General features: G+C 37.9%; 1 protein-coding gene across 1 annotated transcript in view; it reads left to right on the top strand.

Annotated features, from left to right (window-relative positions):
- The window catches only part of LOC127788621 (callose synthase 3), a 107962-nt gene that overhangs the window by 39132 nt on the left and 42954 nt on the right, over positions 1-25876 (top strand). The window contains exons 14-18 of the mRNA XM_052317119.1: positions 4488-4610; positions 4742-4859; positions 5753-6087; positions 6211-6263; positions 6354-6414. Of these exons, the coding sequence (XP_052173079.1) occupies positions 4488-4610; positions 4742-4859; positions 5753-6087; positions 6211-6263; positions 6354-6414 (690 nt within the window). The remainder of the gene's footprint in view (positions 1-4487; positions 4611-4741; positions 4860-5752; positions 6088-6210; positions 6264-6353; positions 6415-25876) is intronic.

The following is a 25876-nucleotide window of genomic DNA, read 5'->3' as shown; positions in this document are numbered from 1 at the left end:
AATGAAAGCCCATCAATTTCAGCATCCACTTTTGATAATCCGAGCTCACCATTCGCTGCTCAAACAAAAACTTCAAGCTTTTTTGGTCTGTCCTTATTATGAACTTCCTTCCCTAGAGATAATGTCTCCATTTCTGGACTGCAAACACCATGGCCATCAGCTCCCTTTCTTAAATCGATTTTTTCCTCTCCAATGGTTTAATAGCATGGCTGTAGTACGCAATTGGTCTAAGATTTTGCATCAACACCGCCCCTAATCCATGCCCTGAAGCATCGGACTCAATTATGAAGGGCTGATCAAAGTCTGGTAGTGCGAGAACTGGCAGCAACACCATTGTTGTTTTGAGCTGCTGGAATGCTCGTTCAGCCTCTCCATCCCAACGAAAATTGTTCTTCTTTAGTTTCTTGGTGAGGGGCCACGCCAACTTGCCATAATCCTTTACAAACCTTCTATAGTACCCATAAGACCAAGGAATCCCCGCAATTCCTTCAAGGTAGTAGGCGCAGGCCAGTCCAACATGGCTTGCACCTTGCAACGATCAGCTGACACGCCTTGCTGGGAGATGATATGGCCCAGATATTCGACCTCCAATTGCCCAAAGGAACATTTCTTCTTGTTGGCATACAACTGATTTGCAGCCAGCACCTTTAGCACACAACGCAAGTGCTGCAAATGTTGGTCAAAATTTTGGCTATAAATTAAAATATCATCAAAAAATACCAGCACAAATCGACGCAAATACTCCCTGAATACACCATTCATTAAAGATTGGAAGGTGGTCGGGGCATTCGTCAATCCGAAAGGCATGATGAGGAATTCATAGTGGCCCTCATGTGTTCGAAATGCGGTCCTTTGGTTCGTCTCCAGCCTTGACTCGAATCTGGTGGTAACCAGATTTGAGATCCAATTTTGAAAAAACCTTCGCGCCATGTAGTTCATCCAGCAATTCACCGATGACTGAAATAGGAAACTTGTCCGGAACTGTTACCTTGTTGAGAGCCCGGTAATCTACACAAAACCTCCATCCCCCATCCTTCTTTTTAACGAGCAGCACCGGGTTAGAAAAAGGGCTAACACTTGGTTTAATAATACCAGCTGCCAACATCTCACGTACCATCTTTTCAATCTCATTCTTTTGAAGATACGGGTAGCGGTAAGGTCGAACACTAATCGGGGAAGTGTCAAGTAGGAGATTGATAGCATGATCTTTATTTCTGGTAGGTGGCTGTCCCTCCAGGTTGGAAAAAACTCCTTCAAACTCAGCCAATAATTCCTCCAACCTTCGGGGCAGTCCCACTTGCAGTTCATTGCATTCGGCGGCCACCTCTCCAATTTCCAGCAGCACTCCCTCCCCATTCTCTTTAAACGCCTTCATCATAGCTTTTAGGGAGACTAATGTCTTACTTATGCTAGGATCACCCTGCAATGTCATTGTCATTCCCCCCACTGGAAACTTCATGGTCAGATTCCTCCAATCCACACTCATCTTCCCCACTGAAGCCAGCCACTTCATGCCAAGAATGACATCAGAACTTCCTAACTCAAGGGGAAGAAAATCTTCCACTATCTGCAGGTTATCTAGTGTCAGTTTCACCCCCTTGCAAACTCCTGCTCTTTGTACAGCCATCCCAGTTCCCATTATCACCCCATACCTAGCCGTCTCTGTCCTCGGCAAACTCAAGCGTTGCACCAATTCGGATGCGATGAAGTTGTGAGTTGCACCGCCATCCACCAGAACGACCACCGGCTGCCCTTCTATGAGTCCCCTTAGCTTCATCGTTTGAGGTGTAGTTAATCCCACCACCAAATTCATGGATAATTCAATCACCTCTTCCCCATATCCCAACCCTTCATCGCCCCCCTGCATTGCTTCTTCTTCTGCTGCAGCCTCGCCTATTTCTTCGTCATAGATCATCAACACTTGGAGCTCTTTGTTCTTGCACCTATGGCCAATCGAGTATTTCTCATCGTAGCGGAAGCAAAGGCCCTTCTCCCGCCTTGCCTTCCACTCAGCCTCACTAAGCTTCTTGAAAGGAAAGTTGCCCCCATTACCAGCGGGGTGAATCCTAGGGCCTGGCTGATTTACAGACTTTTGGGAGGAACCCAAACTTTTCGCTGGCACCGGTGACATCCGACTTGCGATCGCGGTTGCTGTGGAATACCCGCTCCTGGTTGGTCCGGTTGCCCGATGGCAATTCTGAAGAGCTACGTTCTTGTCCTCAATGTTTTGGGCCACGACCATAATTCGATCGAGCCCCCGCGGTTGTAACACCCTGATCTCAGCTCTTATCTCTGGGTTTGAGGCTGTTGAGGAATTGGCCTTCCAAAAATGCCTCAGGAACATCAGGCACTGCTGCGGCCATGGTCTCAAACTTCAAGTGATACTCCTTCACTGACCCCTCCTGCCGAAGAGCCAAGAAACGCTCCTCTAGCGACCCCTCTTGAGTGGGGCGAAACCGGCCCAGAATTCTTTGCTTCAGGCCTTCCCAGCTCCGAATTCCTCTTCGCCTTGTCTCCCGTTGGAACCAAGACAGTGCTGCTGCTTCGAAACACAGGGCTGCGGATTCTATCTTCTTCTCGTCCGTTAGTTGGTTGACAGCAAAATACCTTTCAGCTCGAAAGATCCACTCATCTGGATTTTCTCCTTCGAAAATGGGCATCTCCAGTCATCTCCCACGTAAGTCCGACCAGTACCCGCCCCCGATACCCCCCTCTGAGTCGCAACGCCCCACCACCCCAGGGGTTACGTCGGAATCCATGGTGAATTCCGAAGGTCCTTCTCGCTCCTTGGACTTGTTCTTTCTCTCCCGCTCCAGTTCATCCCACTTCGTTCGCCTGAAAGCGAACTGTTCAAGCATCACCGCTACATTGCGCTCCACCGTCTGGACATTCCCTCTAATGTCTTCGACTCCCCTTTGTACGCCTTCCATCTTTGACTCCAATTCACCAACTCTCTCCGTCAAGTTCACCATCAGGTTCGGAATTGCTCTGATACCAAATTGATAGGAACCCGATTGAATTCCAAAAACAATCCACTATCAATATTTCCAATTCCTTACAGCAGCAAAACAAGAATGAAACAGGGCATTCAAGAGGCCCTAACTCTTCCAATTCACTATCAAAATTCAGCTACCTCACTCTCCCTCCTCCCTTCCTACTTATACCACTCCCGGACCCCACTCTAACTGAATTCCCAATTCACATGCTGATTATTCCCTCAACAGTGTGGATTACAACTCTACCCCCATGTGCACATGCTAGTTGTTACACCTGCATGTGCGGACCGCCCCCTACTCCCATCTTTCATGCCTTCGGCTGCTTGTTGCGTCTTTGATAGGTTCGGTGCACCGGCGGCCTATCATTATGTTGCTAGTCAAGTCTAAGAAATAAGCACAAATCTCAAACCCCAACATACAATCTAAGAACAAGTATCAAAACCCCAATAATACTAGAAAACATATTTTCTTGAACAAGTATCAAAGCCCCAATTGTTTAGTTATGGAAAGTAGGGTATATTTTCTTGAAAATTTTTCCATATAAAAAAACTGGAAAATGTGTTCAAATGAGGAAAATTTTTGAAATACAGAAATGAAAACTCTGTTCTCCTGTTTCCCTAATGTATATTGACTGCTAGAAAACATCTCAGTTGCTTTTTCTTCACAAAATATGGGAAGTTTTTCTGTGTTTCCTGAAAAAGGAAAGACACACTTCCCACTCAACCAAAATAATACTAATTGTATTTATATTAATATCAATGTAGATAGTAAAAAATGGATTGTGCAATTTGTTAATAGTAAGTAGTACTATAATATAATAAATCGCAAATTAATTAATAATAAATAATATATTATTCTATAATATTATAAAATTGACTAGTAATCAATATTTTTGTATTATTAATATTATCAGAATATTTAGTATTATAAATGGTATAATAGACTAATAATAAATAGTGAAAATATTACTAACAACAATATTAGCATTATAAAATTTCTAAATTGTATAAAAGAATTAAAATTTTTGTAATCTATATAATTAATGAGTATCATAGATATTGTAATTTTATAGTCAATATCATTGATATTGTAATTTTATAGTCAATATTATTGATATTGATATTTTAACGATTGTCCATGCATGTTAGGAGGGATTGGATTGTATATTTTTGTGTAATGTTTTAACACATTTCATGCATTACAGTTAACAACAACAATCACAAGCCTTTAATCCCATTAGGTGGGGTCTGCTGGGTTGCATTACATTTACTGGAAATAAATCATTTTTATTTGTCCCTGCAGATTGTTTACTGGAAATAAATCATTTGTATTTCTGCTAGCTTTTCTATTATTTCATTTGATTATTCTTATCACAGATAGAGAGTATTTTTAATATCATTATTTGTACTATAAAGATTTATGAAGCTAGGTTTACCTAGAAGGAATAGTCTGATAAGACCTTAACTAATGTGGGACCATTTTGATATTCAGGACAACAAGCCAACTGGCGGAGATTGGTGGGTTGGAAAAGTTAATTTTGTGGAGATACGATCATATTGGCATATTTTTAGAAGTTTTGATAGAATGTGGAGTTTTTTTGTATTATGCTTGCAGGTAATGTTCTTTTGTTTATAGTGAAGCATGTATATGCCTGCATATATTGTGCTTCTAGACAATTAAAAGAATCACCTTTGTTTTTACTAAAATCTATTATTGACACATTGGATTGATTTGTTTCTGCAAAGGCTATGATAATTGTTGCTTGGAACAGTTCTGGCCAACCCAGCTCAATCTTCAGTTCTGATGTTTTCAAGAAAGTGCTCTCTGTCTTTATCACTGCTGCCATACTGAAACTTGGGCAAGGTAGGATTGTCCAACTTTTACCTCTACGTATTCTATCTTTTGTGATTGCGTAATCTTCACCCCTTTTGCCATTATAATGTATTATTCAATGGAATTAAGTGTGCTGATTGTTACCTCAACTGTGATGGTTGGTTATCAAGATAGTATGAATTTGAGAAATTGAGTACATATATTCCTGACATTTCAGTTTAAGGCAATGAACAATATTCGCTTCCTGACCATTGATGATCTATTATATTTAACTAGATTTAGCTTAGGTATGTTCTTGTTTCATGTTTGATACTTGCTTCTGAAATGATTTAAACTATTGCAGGGAGGGGGATTCTTGGGTAAAAAATGATGTCAATTGTATCACTTTTAAAGTTTATTGTCAGCAGATGCATATGGTTATGATTAGATAGTATAACTAAAATCCGAAGTTGGTCTTGTCAGTGTCTCATGTGTAATGCCGCAATCCAATAACATAATGATACTTCAATCTGACATGATAATGTGAATGGCAATCTTCTTAACAGGTTACAGTGGTCTGGACACAGTTTCTGCTCAAGAGTATGGGTTATGCATATGATAACCTTCTTTCATCCCCTTTAAGAATTGATATATTAGTTCACTTTCCCGAATTTTCTTAATCTTTTTTTTGGGTTTTTTTATCCTTTCTTTTGGTATTATTTCTCAGCAATTAGAAATTAAAATCTTTTCCTACTGATAAATATGAGATTATATAATTGTTCTACACTTCCCAGCTGTAAATGGTAGCATGCGCACACTTCAGAGAACAAGAAGAAATGCATAATCATTATGTAATCTGCTTGGAACTGTAATTGCTTCTGATAATTTTTCAGATGTCCACTCATTGACTTTTTACATTATTGTTGTACCACTAATTTGTGCAGCTGTCCTTGATGTTATCCTTAGTTGGAAAGCGAGGAGGAGTATGTCAAAGTATGTAAAGCTACGATATATATTGAAAGTTGTTTCTGCTGTTGCATGGGTGATAATTCTACCAGTCACTTATGCTTATACTTGGGAAAATCCGCCTGGATTTGCTCAAACCATTAAAAGTTGGTTTGGCAATAATTCGAAATCTCCTTCACTATTTATTTTGGCTATTGTTATTTACTTGTCACCAAATATGCTTGCTGCACTGCTATTTCTTTTTCCCTTCATCCGCCGATTCCTTGAGAGGTCAAACTATAAAGTTGTGATGCTGATGATGTGGTGGTCACAGGTACTTGCATTGTTCTCTTCATTCATCTATTTTGTTGTTTTATGTCATCGACATAGGTTTACTGTTGATAATGGTGCATCATGAATTAAATACTTAACCAAGGATTTGTTTGACATTGGGCAGCCTCGGCAATATGTTGGAAGAGGGATGCATGAGAGCACATTTTCTCTTTTCAAGTAGGAATCAAACTGACAGACTTTCAGTTTAATCTATTAGATATTTGGAGCCCCGTTGACATTTAGTTAATTCTTTATTTTATTTTCCAGGTACACAATGTTGTGGGTTCTTCTTATACTGACGAAGTTGGCATTTAGTTACTACATAGAGGTATTTTTAATCTATTCCTTTTTCTTTTTAAGCTTTAATATACTAACATGCTATGTAAGAAGACAAGACTTTTTGGTGGTGGCTGTGACTAGGGGCGCACAAATGGTCGGTTCAGTAACACAAACTGAACAAATCAAACCAGGGGACTAAACCGAATTGAATCAACCGATTAAACCCAATAAACCGAACTAATTGATAATCGAAAAAACTGAACTTAAATTGTATAAATCGAACCGATCGAATAAACAGAACAAAAACAAAAAAACCGATCAAAACTGAACTAACCAATAGACCGAACAAGCTAGAAAAGTGAACAAAAAATCGAACAAGGTAGAAAACCATTCGATGGGCCAAAAACGACGTCGTTTTATGACCATAAAAATGATGTCGTTTTAAAGTTTGGTCGGTTTGGTTAGTTCCAACCCAAACACCGAATCGAAACCGAAAAACTGAATTCTACTAAAAAATTAATCGAACTGAACTGGCAATTTTAGTTTGTTCGGTTAGATTAAACTTTTGCACGCCCTTAGTTGTGACAATAGTTATTGTAACTAAAAAATGGAAACTACTATCAATGTCTCCTTGGGATATAGAAATAATCATTTTTTAATCTTGGTGCAAAATTTGAGAATAAGTTTGAGAATGAATATCAAGCTCAGATATCAATTGATGTAGGACAAATTTGAGGGACAAACTCAAACCCTAGAGCACTATTGAGGATGAACTACAAAACTAGGCTAAGAATGAATACTGTATTGATTCAATTTTCAATTCGAGGGTACTTTTTAATATAATAAGAATCTTCTATAGAGTAAGTCAACTCTTGATTTTGATGAATCAAATGGAATCAGAAGATTGATAATTTAATTATATTTTCTAATTAGTTTTATATACTTAATAGGGTCTGTTAATAGCCTATACAAGCATTCTTTTTATTGTATTCTTTAGTAGCATTGGCTTGAATATTGAATTGATATGAGGATTCATTCTATGTTATTTTTTGAAATTAATTCTCAGTGTTTTGAGATTTCTTCTTTGCTGTGTCCCCCATCATTTGGTTCTAGAACAACCCTTGATCCATTCTTAAGAAGAACTAGGCACTATGTTGCAACCATCCAAGCCATAAACCCATTCAACACCAAACTATCATTAACCTTAACCTCTTCTTGTGTTCTCTTCCCTATTCACGCCCTTGTCTACTAAACAACACCAACCCCTATTTGTTCCTAGCCACACCCTAAGTAACAAAATTTCAAAGCCTTGTACGTGTTGACCAAACAATACCTTGTGTGCCTCATTACTGGCCACCTAAAACACAAAAAGAAAAAGAAAAAAAAAAGATAAATAAAGAAAAAAAGAAAGTGAAAGAAGATGAAGAAGAGACATAGTATGTTAGATGAAACATGGGGGCCAAAGGTGTCACACCCGCTCTAGCGGGTGATACCACTAACCTTGAACCCCAAGCTTAAAATCCATATATCACCACAATCATCAAGGCAAATAATGGTACCATTAAAAGTTAAAAACCATACATCAGAGTGGGTCTCATATTCTCAAACTTGATCTTAGGTAGAGCCTTGGTTTGAATGTCTGTAATTTTAAAGTGCAGTAGGTATATAGAAAATATTGATAGTCCCATCTTCTACTTTTTCTTTTATAAAGTGTCAATCTATCTCCACATGTTTAGTTCGATCATGATTAATTAGATTTTAGCTATGCTTATAGTAGCTTGATTATCACACAATATATTAATTTGATCACCTAAAACAACTTTAAGTTCAAAGAGCAATCGCTTTAACCACATTCCTTTGCATATTCCATGAGCCATTGCTCTAAATTTTGCTTCTTGCTGTGCCAAGTTACCAAGTTTTCCCATATATGAGTATAATATCTAGAAGTTGACTTGCAATTAGTAATAGAACCAACCCAATATACATTAGTGAATAGTTCAATAGTCCTCTTCTTAGTCTTTTTAAAGTATAGACCTTCCCCAAGAGTTTTCTTTGAGTATCTCAAAATGTGATACAATCGGTTTGTATGCTATTCAATGGGATTGTTCATAAATTGATTGGCTAAACTTACTGCAAAACTAATATTAGGCCTTATATGTGATAGATAAATAAGTCAATCAACCAGTTTCTGATATCTTCCTTTGTCAGCAGGAGCATTTTTTCTTTCCTCTCTATCTTTAGTTACAATCTCCATTGGAGTATCTGAAGGTTTGCACCAAGCATTTTAGTTTCCTTTAGGTAGATCAAGAACATACTTGCGTTGAGAAAGTACAATACCTGTCTTGGATCTTCCAATTTCCATCCCAAGAAAATATTTTAGATTTCCCAAGTCTCTGACTTCAAATTCATTTGCAAGAAATCTCGAGTTTGCTAATCTCCTCTTTATGATCTCCTGTTAGAATTATATCATTCACATACGCAATAATAATGGATATTCTTGCACGAGGAGAACTGTTTATAAACAAAGTATTGAACAAATTGACATTGTGAATAACCAAACTTCTTTAATGCTTTAGTAAATCTGATAAACCAAGTTCTAGGAGACTGTTTGAGACCATAAAGAGATTTCTTTAAGTTATAGACTTTGTTTGATCCTTAAGACCTGTAGATATCTCCATGTATATCTCCTCTTTTAAATCTCCATCGAGAAAAGCACTCTTGATATGTAATTGATGTAATTTTCGGTTATTATTCATTGCAAGAGATAAAAGTACTCGAATTGTATTTAATTTGGCAACAGGAGCAAAAGTCTCTTGATAGTCAATACCATAAGCCTGTGTGAAACCATTAGTAACTAATCGGGTTTTGAACCTTGTGACACTTCCATCTGCTTTGTGCTTAATGGTAAAAATCCATTTGCTTTCAATTGGATTCTTTCCAGGAGGCAGATTGACTACATCCCAAGTTCCTTTCTTTTCAAGTGCTCTAATTTCTTTATTTACAGTTTGCTTCCATTCAGGCATCTGGAGAGTTTGTATATTATTAGGAACTTGAATATCTGTGAGTTTAGTAGTAAAAACACGATATTCTAGGGACAACCTTTTGTAAGATAGGAAATTGTAGATGGGATACCTTGTGCATGACCTTACTCGTTTTCTTTGGGCAATTGGTAGATCATGATCATCTAAATTCACCTTTTCAGAATTAGAAACAATGTTAGCTTTTTGTGTCTCTTTTGGAATTGAATTTGGTTCAACTTCATGGTTAGTAGGAAGTTCCACTTGTTCTTCTACATGTTCTTGATCTTTCTTCCTTCTAGAATAGACAATTAACTCTTTGTTTTTAATGTTGGAGGAATACTCAAAGGCTATAACTACTGTAATGGAATAGTTAAAGGCTATAAATTTGATTGATTTTTAGTGATATGAGATTTTGGACTAGGAGTAGTAGAAGGAAAGACTGTAGTAGAAGATGATTCAAAATCCCAAAACCAAAATTCTTCAGAATTCTCACTCTCCCCTGGAATGTTGGTTTTGGAATAATAAGGCTGTTTTTCTAGGAAAGTAACATCCATAGAATGATAGAATTTCTTTGTGAGAGGAGAATAACACTTATATCCCTTTTGATTTGGAGTATAACTTAGGAAGATACATTTGATGGCTCTACTCTAGGATCAAATATATCTCGATTTTGATGAGGAATATGGACAAAAGAAATACAACCAAACACTTTAAGAGGTATAGATGAGATGACATGACTGGTAGGATATGTCTTGAGAAAGACTTGACATGGAATCTGAAATTTGAGAACCCGAGAAGGCATTAAGATAAGATATGTAGTAGTAAGAACATCCCCCCCAAAAAATTTAGGAACATGAGAGGATATCATAAGAGGTCGAGTAACATCTAACAAATGCCTTTTTTTCCTTTCAACAATCTCTTTTTGTTGAGGGGTATTAGGACAAGATCTTTGATGGTGATAAAATATCCAGTGTTATTTGATTGATGGGCTGCTAGGCCGGCCATGTGTGCTGATTGTGATGGGGCTGCTCGTTGCTGTTAATTTATCTTTTTCATTTATCTTGCTGTTGTATTTTATCTTCTTAGGTAGTTTTTGGTTTGATTTGTTTGTATTCAGTTTGTTGTAACCTAGTCTTACAAAGTAGGAATATAATCTCTATAATCTAGGAGAATTTTTAGGATATCTCTTGTATAAATATTTTTGCTCATATCAATAAAATTACATGGGAATATCGCTTCCCTTTCTTTTTTGTCTACATGGTATCAGAGCCTTGTTAATAGGTTGGTATAGTAAACCCTAGTGCCTTCATTGCACTATTGCTTCAATCTGTTCAAGTGCCTTCGTTGCACCATCAGTCTCGAAGTCGAAACACCACTATCTGGCCATTGCCTACCAGCACTGCCACCACTATTGGGTTCATCGTCATCAGATTGGCCGACCACTGGAGACCCATCGCTGCCACACGCTGTTGCCAGTTTGCCTTCGACCCCACGCGCCTGTGCGTTAAGGCGCATTCACTGACCTTTCATTCACCTCCAGCTGCTCTAGATCAGCCCTCCGACGTTTGTTTAGCTCACCCTTGGTGTCGAAATCCTTCGTGTTTGTGTTCGTGCACTACTTGTGCGGACGTTTTTGAAGGGACGTGGGAAGATGGCTCACCTAACTGAGCCATCTCTAGATGCAAAGGATCCAGTTTTTTCAGCATGGGAAATTGAGGATTCGATTATTATCTCATGGCTTTGGAGTACAATGCAACCTGAGGTAAGTGCATGTTCCTATCTACTGCCAAGGAGATTTGGGACACTACCAAACATACTTACTCTAAGATGCAAGATGCATCTGTAATCTTTGACTTTAGGGTAAAAATTAGTAGTACAAAACAGGGATCTTTGACTATTACTGAGTACTATAATAAAATGAATGGTTTTTGGTTAGAGTTGGATCATTACCAAGATATAAAAATGAAGTGTAGTGAAGATGCAACCACTGTAAATGCTATTGTTGAAAGGGATGGAGTAGTGGAATTCTTGGCAGGTTTAAATACAAATTTTAATCAAGTAAGGGTGCAAGTTTTAGGTAGAGAAAAACTTCCTTGTCTCAATGAAGTGTTCCCTATTTTGTGGAGTGAGGAGTATAGACAGACAATGTTGGAGAGATTAGTTGAGCTTGTTTCTGTTAGAATACTTGAGATTGTTTTTGTTATGTGTTTACTTAGTGTATGCTGTTAATATGCGGTAATGTGGTTTTTGTTATAGTGGTTAGGAACGGTTGTATATAAGCTCGATGAGCGTTCATTGTATGTGTTGAGAAAACATTTTATTCATCTCCTAAGAAGTAAAGTTCTGAGATCGTTCCCTTCTTCTCTCTTGTGCCCTAGATTTTTGTTGCCCTAACCTTCTTTACATGATATTAGAGGCTGCAACTTGCGTCAATGGCCTCAAACCTTGATCGAAATTCTTCTTCTTCACTTCGGATACCTTTTTCCACCTCGCTATCCTTAGTCTCACAGTCTGATTTCTCAGCTATGGCGAAGGCGTTTAGCTTTATATCGATTAAGCTAGACTCAAGTAACTACATCTTTTGGAAAGCACAGGTTCTCGCTACAATTCGCGCCTTCGACTTGTTGCCTTTTTTGAACAAGTCACCTCTTCCTCCTAAATATGTGTCGGATTCGACTGGTAATGGTGAAGCTCTAGTGATTAACGTGGAGTATATGAATTGGATGTGATCAGACCAATTGTTGCTTAACTGGTTGTTTTCTACCATTGACAAGGAGGTGCTTGCGCAGGTGATTCAATGTGAATCATTTGTCGAGGTATGGTCTGCCTTGAGAGCTTATATTCTTGTTAAACTATAGAAAAATCTTTTCAATTAAAGCAACAACTAAGGTCTGTTAAAAAGGATTCAATGTCTATTAATGATTACATTATGAAAATTAAGACAATTGGTCATTCTCTGGCTACTATTGGTGAATCCTTGAGTGATAAAGATCTATTACTTGCAATTCTAAATGGATTAAATCACAAATATGAAATTGTCATAAGCTTGATCACCTATTAAATGGACGAGATCAATTTAGAAAAGGTGCAGTACTTATTGTTGATTCATAAGCAGCGATTGAACGCTAAAAATATTGCACAGTCTATGGTGAATTTTGAATCTGTTATGCTTGCTCTTGTTAATGTGAATATGACGTCTGTTGCATCACATAATGGTAGCAATACTAGTGGAGGTTTTGTACAAAGAGGAGGGGGATACAGAGGTGGAAGAGGTCATGGTAGGGCATCAAATAGGTGAGTCTATTGTCAATTATGTGGAAGACTAGGGCCCATTGTTGATAAATGCTACCATAGGTCTGCAAGAAATTTCCAAAGAAATACTGGTGGTCAGAATTTTTAGAGATTTTCCTCTGCTGATTCTAAGGCATATGTACCTTCACTAATTCTAATGAGTCCTACATGACTGATATAGGTTTTTCACAAGGAGTCACCTCGTATGGCCATTTTTCTCAGCCTTCAGAAAATTTGTCTCCCCCAACTTTGCTTGACCACTCGTGGTTTGTTGGGGGTAACAAACCATACCATTTCAAACCTCAACGACTTGTCATTGCATGCACCTTACAACAAAGGTGAGAAGGTCTTTGCTGGTAATTGTAAGCAATTGTCTATATCTAATGTTGGTCTTGGACAGCTATATACTCACACTAAACCTCTTTCTGTTATTACTTTGCCTAGAGTTCTTCATGTTCCTCATATGAAGAAAAATTTAATCAGTGTATCACAATTTACTAATGACCATAATGTGATTGCTGAATTTCATTCAAATGTGTGTTTGATTAAGGACAAGAATACAGGGCTGATGCTGCTTCGAGGACATTTTAGGGATGGTCTTTATCAGCTGGTTCCTGCTTTTGATCAAGCTACCAGCATCCTTGAGCACTCTGTCAAGTCTACTCATCTAGTGTCTTTTGCTGCCTCTTCATCCTCTTTGAATAAATGTACTGATTTTTCTTCTGAATGTTATAAAAGACAGGTTCCATTTAGTCTTGGAATGTCTCCTAGTGTTTGTTTAGCCTAGTACAATAAGACATGCTAGCAATGGCATGCTCAGTTGGGTCATCCTACATACAATGTATTGAAATTGATCCTTAATAAAATTAGAATTCCATGTTCTCCTTCAGCTCTTGTAAACTTGGCAAACATCATCAACTTCCATTTGTCTCTAATGATATTATAGCAAAGAGACCTTTAGAGTTGATATACTCTGATGTATGGGGTCCTTCTCCTACTATTTCTATTAAAGGATTCAGATATTATATTATCTTTGTTGATGCCTATTCAAGGTTCACATGGCTATATCCATTGAAATTAAAATCAAATGCCTTACCTACCTTTATTAATTTTTATAAACTTGCTGAAAATCAATACCAAACCATGCTTAAAGCTACCCAAACTGATAATGGGGGGGAATTTCAAGCCTTCTTACCTTATACAAAGTCATGGAATACAGCTTAGGTTTTCATGTCTTTACACTCACCAACAAAATGGTGTAGCCAAAAGAAAACATAGACATGTAGCTGAGATGGGTTTTACATTGCTCGCTCATGCTCACATGCCGTTAAGATTCTGGGAAGAGGCATTTCAAACTGCAGTTTTTGTTATTAACATGCTGCCATCCTCTTCATTAAAGTTTCGTACCCCCTTTGAGCTTTTCTATGATAAAACACCTAATTATCTATTGTTACAGCTTTTTGGATGTGTTTGTTTTCCTTACTTGAGACCTTATAACGAGCACAAGTTTGACTTTCATACCCACAAGTGCATATTTCTTGGATATAGCCATATTCAAGGAGGTTACATCTGTTTGCATCCTTCTAGAAAATTTATGTCTCCAGACATGTGAGTTTCAATCTGAATGAGTTTCCATTTCCAGTTCTATTCTCTTCTTCATCCTCTACTTCATCTATGTCCAGTCCAGACAGTTCTTCTACTTTGATTTTTCAGTCTCTTCCTCCTTTTTCTTCCACCTCCTTTAGTCTTCGAGTAGTTCAGTCGTCTATTCGTCTTGAGTTTGCACACACTTTTGCAAGTTCTTATCATTCCTCATCTCAAGCAGTCTCTTCTCCTTCATCTCTTCAGCCTGTACAATCTTTTACTCCCAAAATGTCAGTTTCTGTCCTTAAATACAAAACTGCTCCAGCTCCCTCAATTCATCCTATAATCACTAGGTCCAAGACTAGACATCTTTTAACCACCTCTGCTCAAGCCTAGGTGAGTTCCTTAGAACCTAACACAGTTCATGAGGCCTTATTAGACCCACAATGGGTTAAAGCTATGGAAGAGGAGTTTTCAGCTTTGCAGAAAAATGATACATGGGAGTTTGTTCCATTTTCTGATGATATGAATTTGATTGAGTGTAAATGGGTATTCAAAATTAAGTATAACTCAGATGGGATTGCTCTAAAATATAAGGCTCACCTAGTTGCAAAAGGTTTTCTCCAAAATCCGGGCATTGATTATGCTGAAACATTCAGCCCTGTCGTTAAAGCACCTACTATTAGAGTGCTATTTTCTTTAACGGTGACCTTTGGATGGGATATACATGATGTAAATAATGCATTCCTAAATGGTGATCTTGAAGAGGAAGTTGTTAGGATTTGCATTAGTTAGCATCAATTCTTTGGTAAAGGATTTTAAACGTAGTTAGAAATAATTTTGTATTTTATGTTTTATGAGTTTAAAATATAACGAAAATAACTCCTTTAAGTTATTTCTGGAAGTCCTTGTTATTTTCTTATTTGCATCTAAGTCATTGGTTGTAACCACTTCTATCTGTTATAAATAGAGGTAGATAGGTTCAAAGGTAGTCATTCCAGCATTCATTCCTTTGAATTATCTTGCATGGGTTTTAGAGAGTATTGATAGAGAGATTTGCTCGGTCCTTGTATTCTCGGTGTGAGGCTATTGTTCATAGTTAAGAGTGTGCGAGAGGGAGTGTTGTATCCTATTGGCTTTCTAGTGGATTTTGTCTTGATCTTCGGCAGTCTGGATGTAGGGCATTTCATGCCTGAACCAGGATAAGTTCTTGCCTCTTTATCTTTCTATTATTGTTTTGATTTCTTCAATATTTGTTTGACTATTACTGTTTCTTATCGGGTGAGGTTTATCTCAAAGAGAAGAGTGATTTCTTGATGTAAATCGATCATAGTTCCAACAATTTGGTATCAGAGCTTAGGATTACACATAAAATCACTTTCAAGATTCATCCAAGAACCCTTAGAACAGTCGTAGAAACCCAAGAAAATGGCTTTGTCCGGATCTGCATCTAGATACGATATAGAAAAATTTAATGGCTTCAATGATTTTTCTCTATGGGAAATAAAGATGTAGGCCCTCCTCGGTAATCTCGGATTAAAGGAGGCACTGAAAGAGGAATCAAGAGATAAGGATAAAGTAGGGGATGGGACTAAAACTCTCTCGGCAGATTAGAGAGCAAATATAGAGGAGAAAGCTTTTCATACCTTGATTCTTAGTTTAGGAAAGTGTCTAAGATGACTACAGCGTTAGAAATTTGGAAAAAATTCGACAGTCTTTATCTAACAAAAAACCCTATCAAGTCGGTTATACCTAAAGACAAAATTCTTTACATTTAGAATAAAAGAAAATCAAAAGCTGCAATATCATATAGATGAGTTTAATAAACTTTGCCGACTTAAAAAACATCAATGTCAAGTATGATGATAAAGATAGGGCATTAGTTTAATTGCACTCTTTGCCTTGGTCATATGAGCACTTTGTTGATATTCTGCAACATGGTAGAGATAAATTGTCTTTAGAAGATATAATCAGAGCCCTAAATTCAAAAGATTTAAGGTATAACCAGGAAGAAAAATCCACCAGTGGTGATGTTTTGACTGCGAGATCTAGGAGTTTTAAAAAGGATTTAAAAAGAAAAAACAAATCTAGATCTAAGTCAAGAAATGGAAGGAATCCTGTTAAGTGTTATCATTGCCAAGAAGAAGGGAATTTTAAAAGAAATTGTCCAAAGAGAAAGAAAGATTTCAAGGAGAAAAATGTCTCGGATTGTGGAGCATCAGTTTGTGAGTTTGGGTATGATAGTTCTGATGCACTAATAATGTGTGAGAACTAGGTAAAGGAAATGTGGATTATGGATTCCGGTTGTTCCTTCCACATGACACTGGTTTGTGAATTACCAGGAAACTGATGGGGGCAAGGTTCTTCTAGGAAATGATCATGAGTGTAAGGTCCTAGGAGTAGGAGATGTAAGGCTTAAAATGCATGACAATACCTATAGGACCCTTTAGGCTGTAAGACACATCCCAGAATTAAAAAGAAACTTAATGTCTCTTGGTGAATTAACTAAGAATGGCTATAGTTTCAAGGGAGAGGGAGATACACTTAAGGTATCCAAAGGATCCTTAGTGTGTATGAAGGTCAGCCAGCAGAATGGGATATATGTTCTGCAAGCTGCTAGGTTAAATGGGGAAACAACAGTGGCAAGTGATAAGGCATCCACAACTACAAGATTGTGGCACCTTAGGATGGCTCACATTAGTGAGCTTGGCCTTAAAGAATTAGCCAAGCAAGGGATGTTAAAGGGGGACAAAGGGACAGGTCTAGAGAAGTGTGAATCCTGCATATATGGAAAGGCCACTAAGATAAAATTTAGTAAAACAACTATACACTCATCCAAGGGACCCCTAGACGATATTCATAGCGATTATGGGGACCTGCCAGACTGTCACTTATGGTGGAGCTAGGTATTTTTTGTCCATAATTGATGACTTCTCAAGGATGGTATGGATTTATGTTTTGAAAACAAAAGAACATACTTTTGAGGCATTCAAAACATGGAAAACCATGATAGAGAACCAAAGGGGAAGGAAGATAAAGACCATTAGGACTGACAATGGTCTTGAATTCTGCAACAAAGAGTTCACATACCTATGTAAAGATACTAGAATAGTTAGGCATTTGACTACCCCAGGAAACCCTAGATAAAATGGCCTTGCCGAGAGGATGAATAGGACTCTCCTAGAGAGAGTTTGGTGTATGCTATTCCATGCAAACCTATCAAAAGCATTTTGGGGAGAAGCTGTGAACATTGCAGCCTATGTATTAAACAGGTCTCCATCAGTTGTCATAGAGTTTAAGACCCCCTATGAAAAATGGACAGGACATAAACCTAGCCTAAAAAAACTAAGGGTATTCGATTGTATTGCATATGCCCATATAAAAAAACGAAAGTTGGAAGCTAGGGCACAAAAATGTATTTTTATAGGATATCCAGTCGGGGTAAAAGGGTATAAGCTATGGAGTCCAGAACTTGAAAATCGAAGGATTATGGTTACAAGGGATGTCATCTTTGATGAGAAATCTGTAGGTAAGGGACTGCATGATAATAGTATTAAGGAGCTATCATCCACAATAGAAAATGTAGATATAGAATGGCAGGAAAACATACCAAGTGCAGAAGCATCTGGCTCATAAAGCTAGGGTTTAGATCAGGAAGTAGATCTAGATGAGCCTATAGCTAACCAAGACTTTGACCCTCATCAAGAAAGAAATGAGGGATCAGATGCAGAAGATTTTCCAAGGCCAGGCTAGCATAGGTATAATGTTGCCTGGGACAAGCAGAAAAGGCACTCCAAACCACCTAAGAGACATGGTTTTTCAGACTTGGTTTCCTATACACTTACAAGTGCGTCGGAGGTTGTGGGGGAGGAACCCCAAACGTATGAGGAAGCTATAGCCTCAAGGGATTCAAGGAAGTGGATTGAGGCTATGAAATCAGAAATCAACTCATTAAATAAGAATGAGACATGAACCCTAGTTGAAAGGCCTAAGGGTCAAAGAGTAATGGGCTGTAAATGACTCTATAAAATAAAGGAAGGAGCTGGGAAGGATGCTAAGCCTAGATATAAAGCTAGGTTGGTTGTTAGAGGATTCACACAGGTTGTAGGAGTAGATTATAATGAGGTTTTTTCCCCGGTGGTTAGGCACCTTAATTAGAATACTCCTTGCAATGATAACCTATATGAACCTAGTGCTGGAACAAATGGATGTCATGATTGCCTTCTTACATGAAGAATTAAATGAAAAGATTCTCATGGAGCAGCCAAAGGGGTTCAAGTCTAAAGGAAAAATAGAGCAAGTATGCCTTCTTAGCAAGTCCCTATATGGAATAAAACAATCACCCCGTCAATGGTTTAAAAGATTTGACACTTTTATGATTGAACATGGGTTTGTTAAGAGTTCATATGATTGCTATGTATACTTTAAACAAGTATCAAACAACATATACCTGTACCTCCTATTATATGTTGACAACATGTTGATTGCAAGTCAATCAAGGGAGAAAATCCAACAGTTAAAGCTGGATTTAAAGTCAGCATTTGAAATGAAAGACTTAGGAGAAGCAAGGAAGATATTGAGAATTGAAATTAAGAGGGATAATAAGATAAGAACCTTAGGACTGTCACAAGAAAATTATCTAAGGAAATTAATCCAAAGATTTGGGATGGCTGAAGCAAAGGCTGTCAGCACTTTGTTTGCCCAGCATTTCAAGCTATTAGCAAGTCAATCTCCCATAAATGAGGAAGATAAGGCAGGAATGAGAGATGTTCCATACTCTAGTGCAGTAGGAAGCTTGATGTACAACATGGTTTATACTCGGCTAGATCTTGCAAATGCAATGAGTGTGGTTAGCTGGTTTATGGCAATCCGGGGAAGGCTCATTGGGTAGCAGTTAAGTGGATGTTCAAATACCTAAGAGGATCATTAGGTATTGGTTTGGTTTATGGTGTAGTGGGAAATGAAATAGAAGCCAAAATCCTAGGATACTCCTATGCAGAGTATGCAGCGGATCAAGATAGGAGATGATTAACTACAGGCTATGTCTTCAAGATCTGGGATGCAACAGTGAGTTGGAAAGCAAGTTTACAACATGTTGTAGCCTTATCAACTACTGAGGCAGAATACATTGCCATAATAGAGGCAATAAAGGAGTCTATGTGGTTAAAAGGGCTTCTAGGAGAATTGCTAGGAAGGGAGGTAGATACAACCCTAAAATCTGATAGCCAAAGTGCCATTCACTTAGCTAGAAACCAGGCACACCATGAACGCACAAAACATATTGATGTGCGACTGCATTTTATCAGGGAAATTCTTGATAGGAAAGAACTAAAGCTGGAAAAGGTGACATGAGAAGACAATGCAGCGGACATGTTCACCAAGGCTATTCTAGCAACCAAGATGAAGCATTGCATGAAGCTACTCAACATAGCTTGAGGAAGTCTAAGCAATTAAGCTTAGAAGGAAGCTGAAACATGGAAGATCGAAAGCAGAAGCAGAACCTGGAAGACTGAAGATTGAAGGCTCAACTATGCAAATGATGGAGAAAATTGTTAGGATTTGCGTTAGTTAGCATCAATTCTCTGGTAAAGGATGGTAAAGGATTTTAAACGTAGTTAGAAATAAGTTTGTATTTTATGTTTCATGAGTTTAAATTATAACAGAAATAACTTATTTTAAGTTATTTCCAGAAGTCTTTGTTATTTTCTTATTTGCATCTAAGTCGTTGGTTGTAATTGCCTCTATCTGTTATAAATAGAGGCGGATAGGTTCAAAGGTAGTCATTCCAGCATTCATTCCTTTGAATTATCTTGCACGAGTTATAGAGAGTATTGAGAGAGAGCTTTGCTCGGTCCTGGTATTCTCGATGTGAGGCTATTGTTCATAGTTAAGAGTGTGCGAGAGGGAGTGTTGTATCCTATTGGCTTTTTAGTGGATTTTGTCTTGATCTTCGGCAGTCTGGATGTAGGGCATTTCATGCCTGAACCAGGATAAGTTCTTGCCTCTTTATCTTTCTATTATTGTTTTGATTTCTTCAATATTTGTCTGACTCTTACTGTTTCTTATCAAGTGAGGTTTATCTCAAAGAGAATAGTGATTTCTTGATGTAAATCGATCCTAATTCCAACATAAGTGATTTCTTATCTGGTAATGTGGTTTCTGTTATAGTGGTTAGGCATGGTTGTATATAAGCTCGATGAGCATTCATTGTATGTGTTGAGAAAATATTTTATTCATCTCCTAAGAAATAAAGTTTTGAGATCGTTCTCTTCTTCTCTCTTGTGCCCTAGATTTCTATTGCCCTAACCTTCTTTATAGATAGCTATGCTAAAAGAAGTGGTGGTTGAAGGATTTGCAATGGTGACTAATAAAAGGCATGGTGCTCGGTCTAGGCAGCAGCAGGGCAGGATGGAGTTCAACCCTAGGGGACAAAATCGAGAGAATCTATGATGCACTTTCTGCAAAAAAGGCAAGGCATACTAGGGAGACCTGTTTTAAGCTACATGGAAAAGAAGTAGTTTTAAATAGGGTTGGAGGCATGCGAAACATACAGCCAGAAAGCCTGCTGAAACTCGAGCTTTTCACAGAACTAAAGAGGAGGAACCGACCCTAGCAAAGGCAGATTCGGAAATTACAGCAGATCAGCTAAATGCTGAGGAGATCAGCAAGCTCAAAACCTTCTTGAAGACCATCCAAGACAGCTCTTGTTCCATTATTAAATTAGGTATCTGCTTTAACTCTTTGAATTCTAAATCTAAGACTGCCTCACAAACTACTAGGGATAAGTTATGGATCCTAGACTCTGGAGCCACCAATCATACGACCTTTGACATGAATGGCCTTAGCTATTATACACCAGTGAACAAATCCGAGAAGATAACAGTAGCCAATGGAGAGGCTATCCCTATAGCTGGTCATGGTAGTATGAACCTCAACCCTTCATTACCTATTTCCCATGTTCTTCATGTGCCCAATCTTTCTAACAATTTGATATCTGTCCACCAATTAACCAAGGATCTGAATTGCTGTGTTGTGTTTTCACCTAACAAGTGTGAGTTTCAGGAACTGGATTCGGGGAAGAGGATTGGTGCGGCTGAGCTTTGGAATGGGCTGTACTACCTAAAGACTACACATTCTGCTATTGAGGGGGAGCAACCTACCTATACTGCCTATTTTTTCCAGCCTACCCAGCCTGCATCTACCACTTCTACCACTTCCAACAATAATTTCCAGCCTGTTCAGTCTACTTCTACAACTTCCATTAATATTTTTTGGCTTCAGCACTACCGTTTAGGACATCCTTCTATTAGTGTAATGCAATCCATGTTTCCAGCTTTGTTTCACAACCTAGATATATCTAGTCTTCATTGTGATGTGTGTGAATTTTCTAAACACCATAGAGTCTCTTATCCCGTGAGTAATAAATTATCCTCCATTCCATTCAACTTGATTCATTTGAATGTATGGGGACCATCTAGAATTCCCAATTTTTTTGGGGCTAGGTGGTTTATTACTTTTATTGCTGCCTACTTGATTAATTGTGTTCCTTCTACTCTCCTTAATCATCAAAGTTCGGTTCAATGTTTGTCCTCCTATTTTCCTAAAGTGGTGTTTCATACTCCCCTTCTTCTAAGAGTGTTTGGTTGTATTGCCTTCGTTCATGTGTCCAAACATCTTAGGGATAAGTTGGATCCTCGAGCTCTCAAATGTGTGTTTCTAAGTTACTCACCTACTCAAAAAGGCTATAAATGTTACCATCTAGCTACTAAGAAATTCTCTGTGTCCAAAGATATTACATTTATTGAGAATTAATTATTTTTCCCTAAGTTTGGCAGTCAAGATAAACACACCCCTCATGATGATACTAGTCTCGATCTATCAATTTTGGACATGCCTCATGAGCCTCAAACTCACGATCAATCTATTTTGTCCATAGATGATCAAAAGCAACAGGTTCCTCAAGACCAACAGCCTTCAATAATGCTGCCCTCCTCTCTAGTTCGATTCATGGGATCTCCTTATGTTTTCAAGAGACGGACACAACAGCTCATTTCAGAGTCTCTAGTGGCACCAACACCTTCTCCAAATCAAGGTACTGAGGTCACTTGTCCCTCACCTACTTCGTTTCCTCTTACTAATGACTTGCGACTTGCCTACTGCCCTTAGAAAAGGAATCTGAAGTTGCACTCAACATCCCTTGACAAACTACCTATCTTACCTTCATTTGTCCTCTAAACATAAGGGATTCCTAACCTCCTTAGATACTATTCCTATCCCTAAGACAGTTAGTGAGGCTTTCAAAGATAAAAATTGGATTCAAGCAATGCAAGAGGAGATGTAGGCCCTGGAAAAGAATCACACGTGGGACAGTGTTACTAGACCAAAAGGAGTCAATGCTGGCTGCCAATGGGTCTTTAACCTAAAATATAATGTAGATAGAACCTTAGAGAGATATAAAGTAAAGTTAGTTGCTAAAGGTTATACTTAGACTTATGGCATTGATTATCTTGAAACGTTTGCACCTGTGACAAAGATGACATTTATGTGAATCCTATTGGCTCTAGCAGCACACTATAGCTGAAAGTTATAGTAATTTGATGTCAATGCTTTTTTGCATGGAGATTTAGAAGAGGAGGTATTTATGGAGCCACCACATGGATTTGATAATGGGTTTTTAGGAAATGTATGCAAACTAAAGAAAGCCCTTTATGGGCTTAAACAATCATCGAAGGCATGGTTTGATCGTTTTTCTAAAGCTATGAGGCACATGGGCTATCGCCAGAGTAGGGGTGATCATACACTTTTCTTGAAACACTCGAGTACTGGAAAGGTGACAACTCTTTTAGTATATGTTGATGACATCATAGTCATCGGGGATGATCTCGATGAAAAGGCACAACTTAAAGAAAATTTGTCACGGGAATTTGAGATCAAGGATCTTGGGTTCTTAAAAGTATTTTTTGGGGATTGAAGTGGCCTACTCAAAGGTTGGGATTTGTCTGTCACAAAGAAAGTATATTCAGGACCTATTACAAGAAACAGGGTTATTGGGTAGCAAAGGAGCAGGTACACCAGTGGATTTCAATAGCAAACTGATGGCTAGTTCTGATTGTCCACTAGTGGATAAAGGTAGATATTAGAGATTGGTTGGAAGGTTGATTTATTTATCTCATAGTAGACTAGATATTGCATTTGTAGTTAGTTTGGTTAGTTAATTTATGCATAATCCCACGGAAGAACATATGCAAGCTGTGAGACGAATTTTATGTTATTTGAAGGCTACTCCTGATAAGGGAATTTTGTTTTAATCAGTTGCTGAATTAGAGGGAATTTTGTTTTAATCAGTTGCTGAATTAGATGTTACTGGATATATTGATGCAGATTATGGAGGATTTATGGTTGATAGACGTTCCACAATGGGTTATTGTGTGTTTCTTGGGGGAAACATAGTGTCATAGAGGAGTAAGAAACAGGGAGTCGTGGCAAGATCTAGTGTTGAGGTTGAGTTCAGGGCACTAGCACTAGGTCTCTGTGAATTGTTGTGGTTGAAGATTATTTTGGAAGACCTACGAATTTCTCATCATGGCCCGATCAAATTATGTTGTGAAAAGCTAGATGATCTTTTGACAAAGAAAAGCTAGAAAATGGGTTAATTTGCATTCCCTATGTACCATCTGAACAACAGCTAGGTGATCTTTTGACAAAGGGGTTGCCTATTAAGAGGTTTGAAGACTTGCTATGCAAGCTGGGAATGGCTAATATCCATTCACTAGTTTGAGGAGGAGTAATAAAATATCTGGTGTTATTTGATTGATGGGTTGCTGGGCCGGACCGTGTGTGCTGATTGTGATGGGGAGAAACAACTAATCTTCAAAAAAAAAATTAAGGGGTAGAAGAGAATGGAATGGAGAAGGACAGATAAACCAAATGTGGAAAGAAATTGCTAAAGTCCTGAGAAGCACAACAAAGGTAGTCCTTGGAGAGACAAATGGTAGAGCCCCTAACCTTAAGGAGTCTTGGTGGTGGAATGAAGAGGTACAATTGAAAATTAAAAATAAGAAAACTTGCTATAAGGCTGCATGTCAATGCAACAATGAAGAAAATTAAAAAAATTATAAAGAAGCAAAAAAGGCAGCAAAAAGAGCTGTTAGTGAAGCAAAGTCAAAAGCATATGAGAATCTATATAAACGACTTGATACAAAAGATAGAGAAAGGGATATATATAAATTAGCTAAAGCAAGAGAAAGAAAAACATGGGATTTAAATAAAGTGAAATGCATAAAAGATGAAAATCAAAATGTATTAGTGAATGAGGGAGCGATTAAGGAGAGATGGAAGGAGTATTTCACAAAATTATTCAAGGATGGTGGCGACACAAAAGTTAGGTTGGGACATCTTAGTAACTCCGAAAGGAACGTGAGCTATACATTTTATCGACGCATAAGTTCAAATGAAATAAGACAAGCATTAAAAAAGATGAAAAATCATAAGACGGTGGGACCAAATAATATACCAATAGAAGCATGGAAATGCATGGGAGAAGAGGGCATCTCCTGGCTAACGCAATTATTTAACGCGATCCTTAAATCAAAAAAGATGCCAGATGAGTGGAGGAAGAGTACTTTGGTTCCTATATACAAGAACAAATGAGATGTTCAAAATTGTGAAAATTTTAGAGGAATTAAGTTAATGAGCCATATCATGAAACTTTGGGAGAGAGTAATAGAGCAGAGGCTCAGAAAAGAAACAAAGGTCTCGGAAAATCAGTTTGGTTTCATGCCTGGTAGGTCAACAATGAAAGCTATATACCTACTGAGGCGCCTAATGGAAAGGTATCGGGATCATTAGAAGGACCTACATATGGTGTTTATAGATTTAGAAAAGGCCTATGATAGGATCCCTAGAGAAGTATTATGGAGGGTTTTAGAGAAGAAATGAGTCAGAATAGCCTATATACAAGCCCTTAAGGACATGTATCACAATGCAGAGACAAGGGTCAGAACATGCGGAAGGGATACTGAACCGTTTACAACTACAATAGGATTGCATCAAGGTTCTGCACTAAGTCCATACTTATTTACTCTAGTAATGGATGAACTCACTAAAGATACTCAGATAGAGGTGCCATGGTGTTTGCTATTTGCAGATGACATAGTGTTGGTGGATGAAACAAAAGAAGGAGTGAACACTAAGCTTGAGTTATGGAGAAACAATTTAGAATCTAAGGGATTTAAATTAAGTAGAAAGAATAGAATATATGGAATGTAAATTTAGTAAGAATGTAAGAGTGGATGGTGTTATAATAAAATTGGAAGACCAAATCTTATAAAGAAATTACCATTTTCGATATTTGGGATCAGTGATTCAAAAAGATGGAGAAATTCACGAGGATGTCGCACATAGAATTAAGGCAGGTTGGTTAAAATGGAGAAATACATTGAGGGTGTTATGTGATGGTAAAATCCCATTAAAACTGAAAGGAAAATTCTATAGGACAGCTATAGGACTAGTCTTGCTGTATGGCTCAGAATGTTGGGCAGTCAAATACCAACATGAACAAAAGACGAGTGTAGCGGAGATGGGGATGTTAAGATGGATGTGCGGCCATACAAGAAA

Source organism: Diospyros lotus, chromosome 1 (genome assembly GCF_014633365.1).
Source record: "Diospyros lotus cultivar Yz01 chromosome 1, ASM1463336v1, whole genome shotgun sequence".
Classification (NCBI taxonomy): Eukaryota; Viridiplantae; Streptophyta; class Magnoliopsida; order Ericales; family Ebenaceae; genus Diospyros; species Diospyros lotus.
This window is presented reverse-complemented; position numbering and strand designations above follow the sequence as displayed.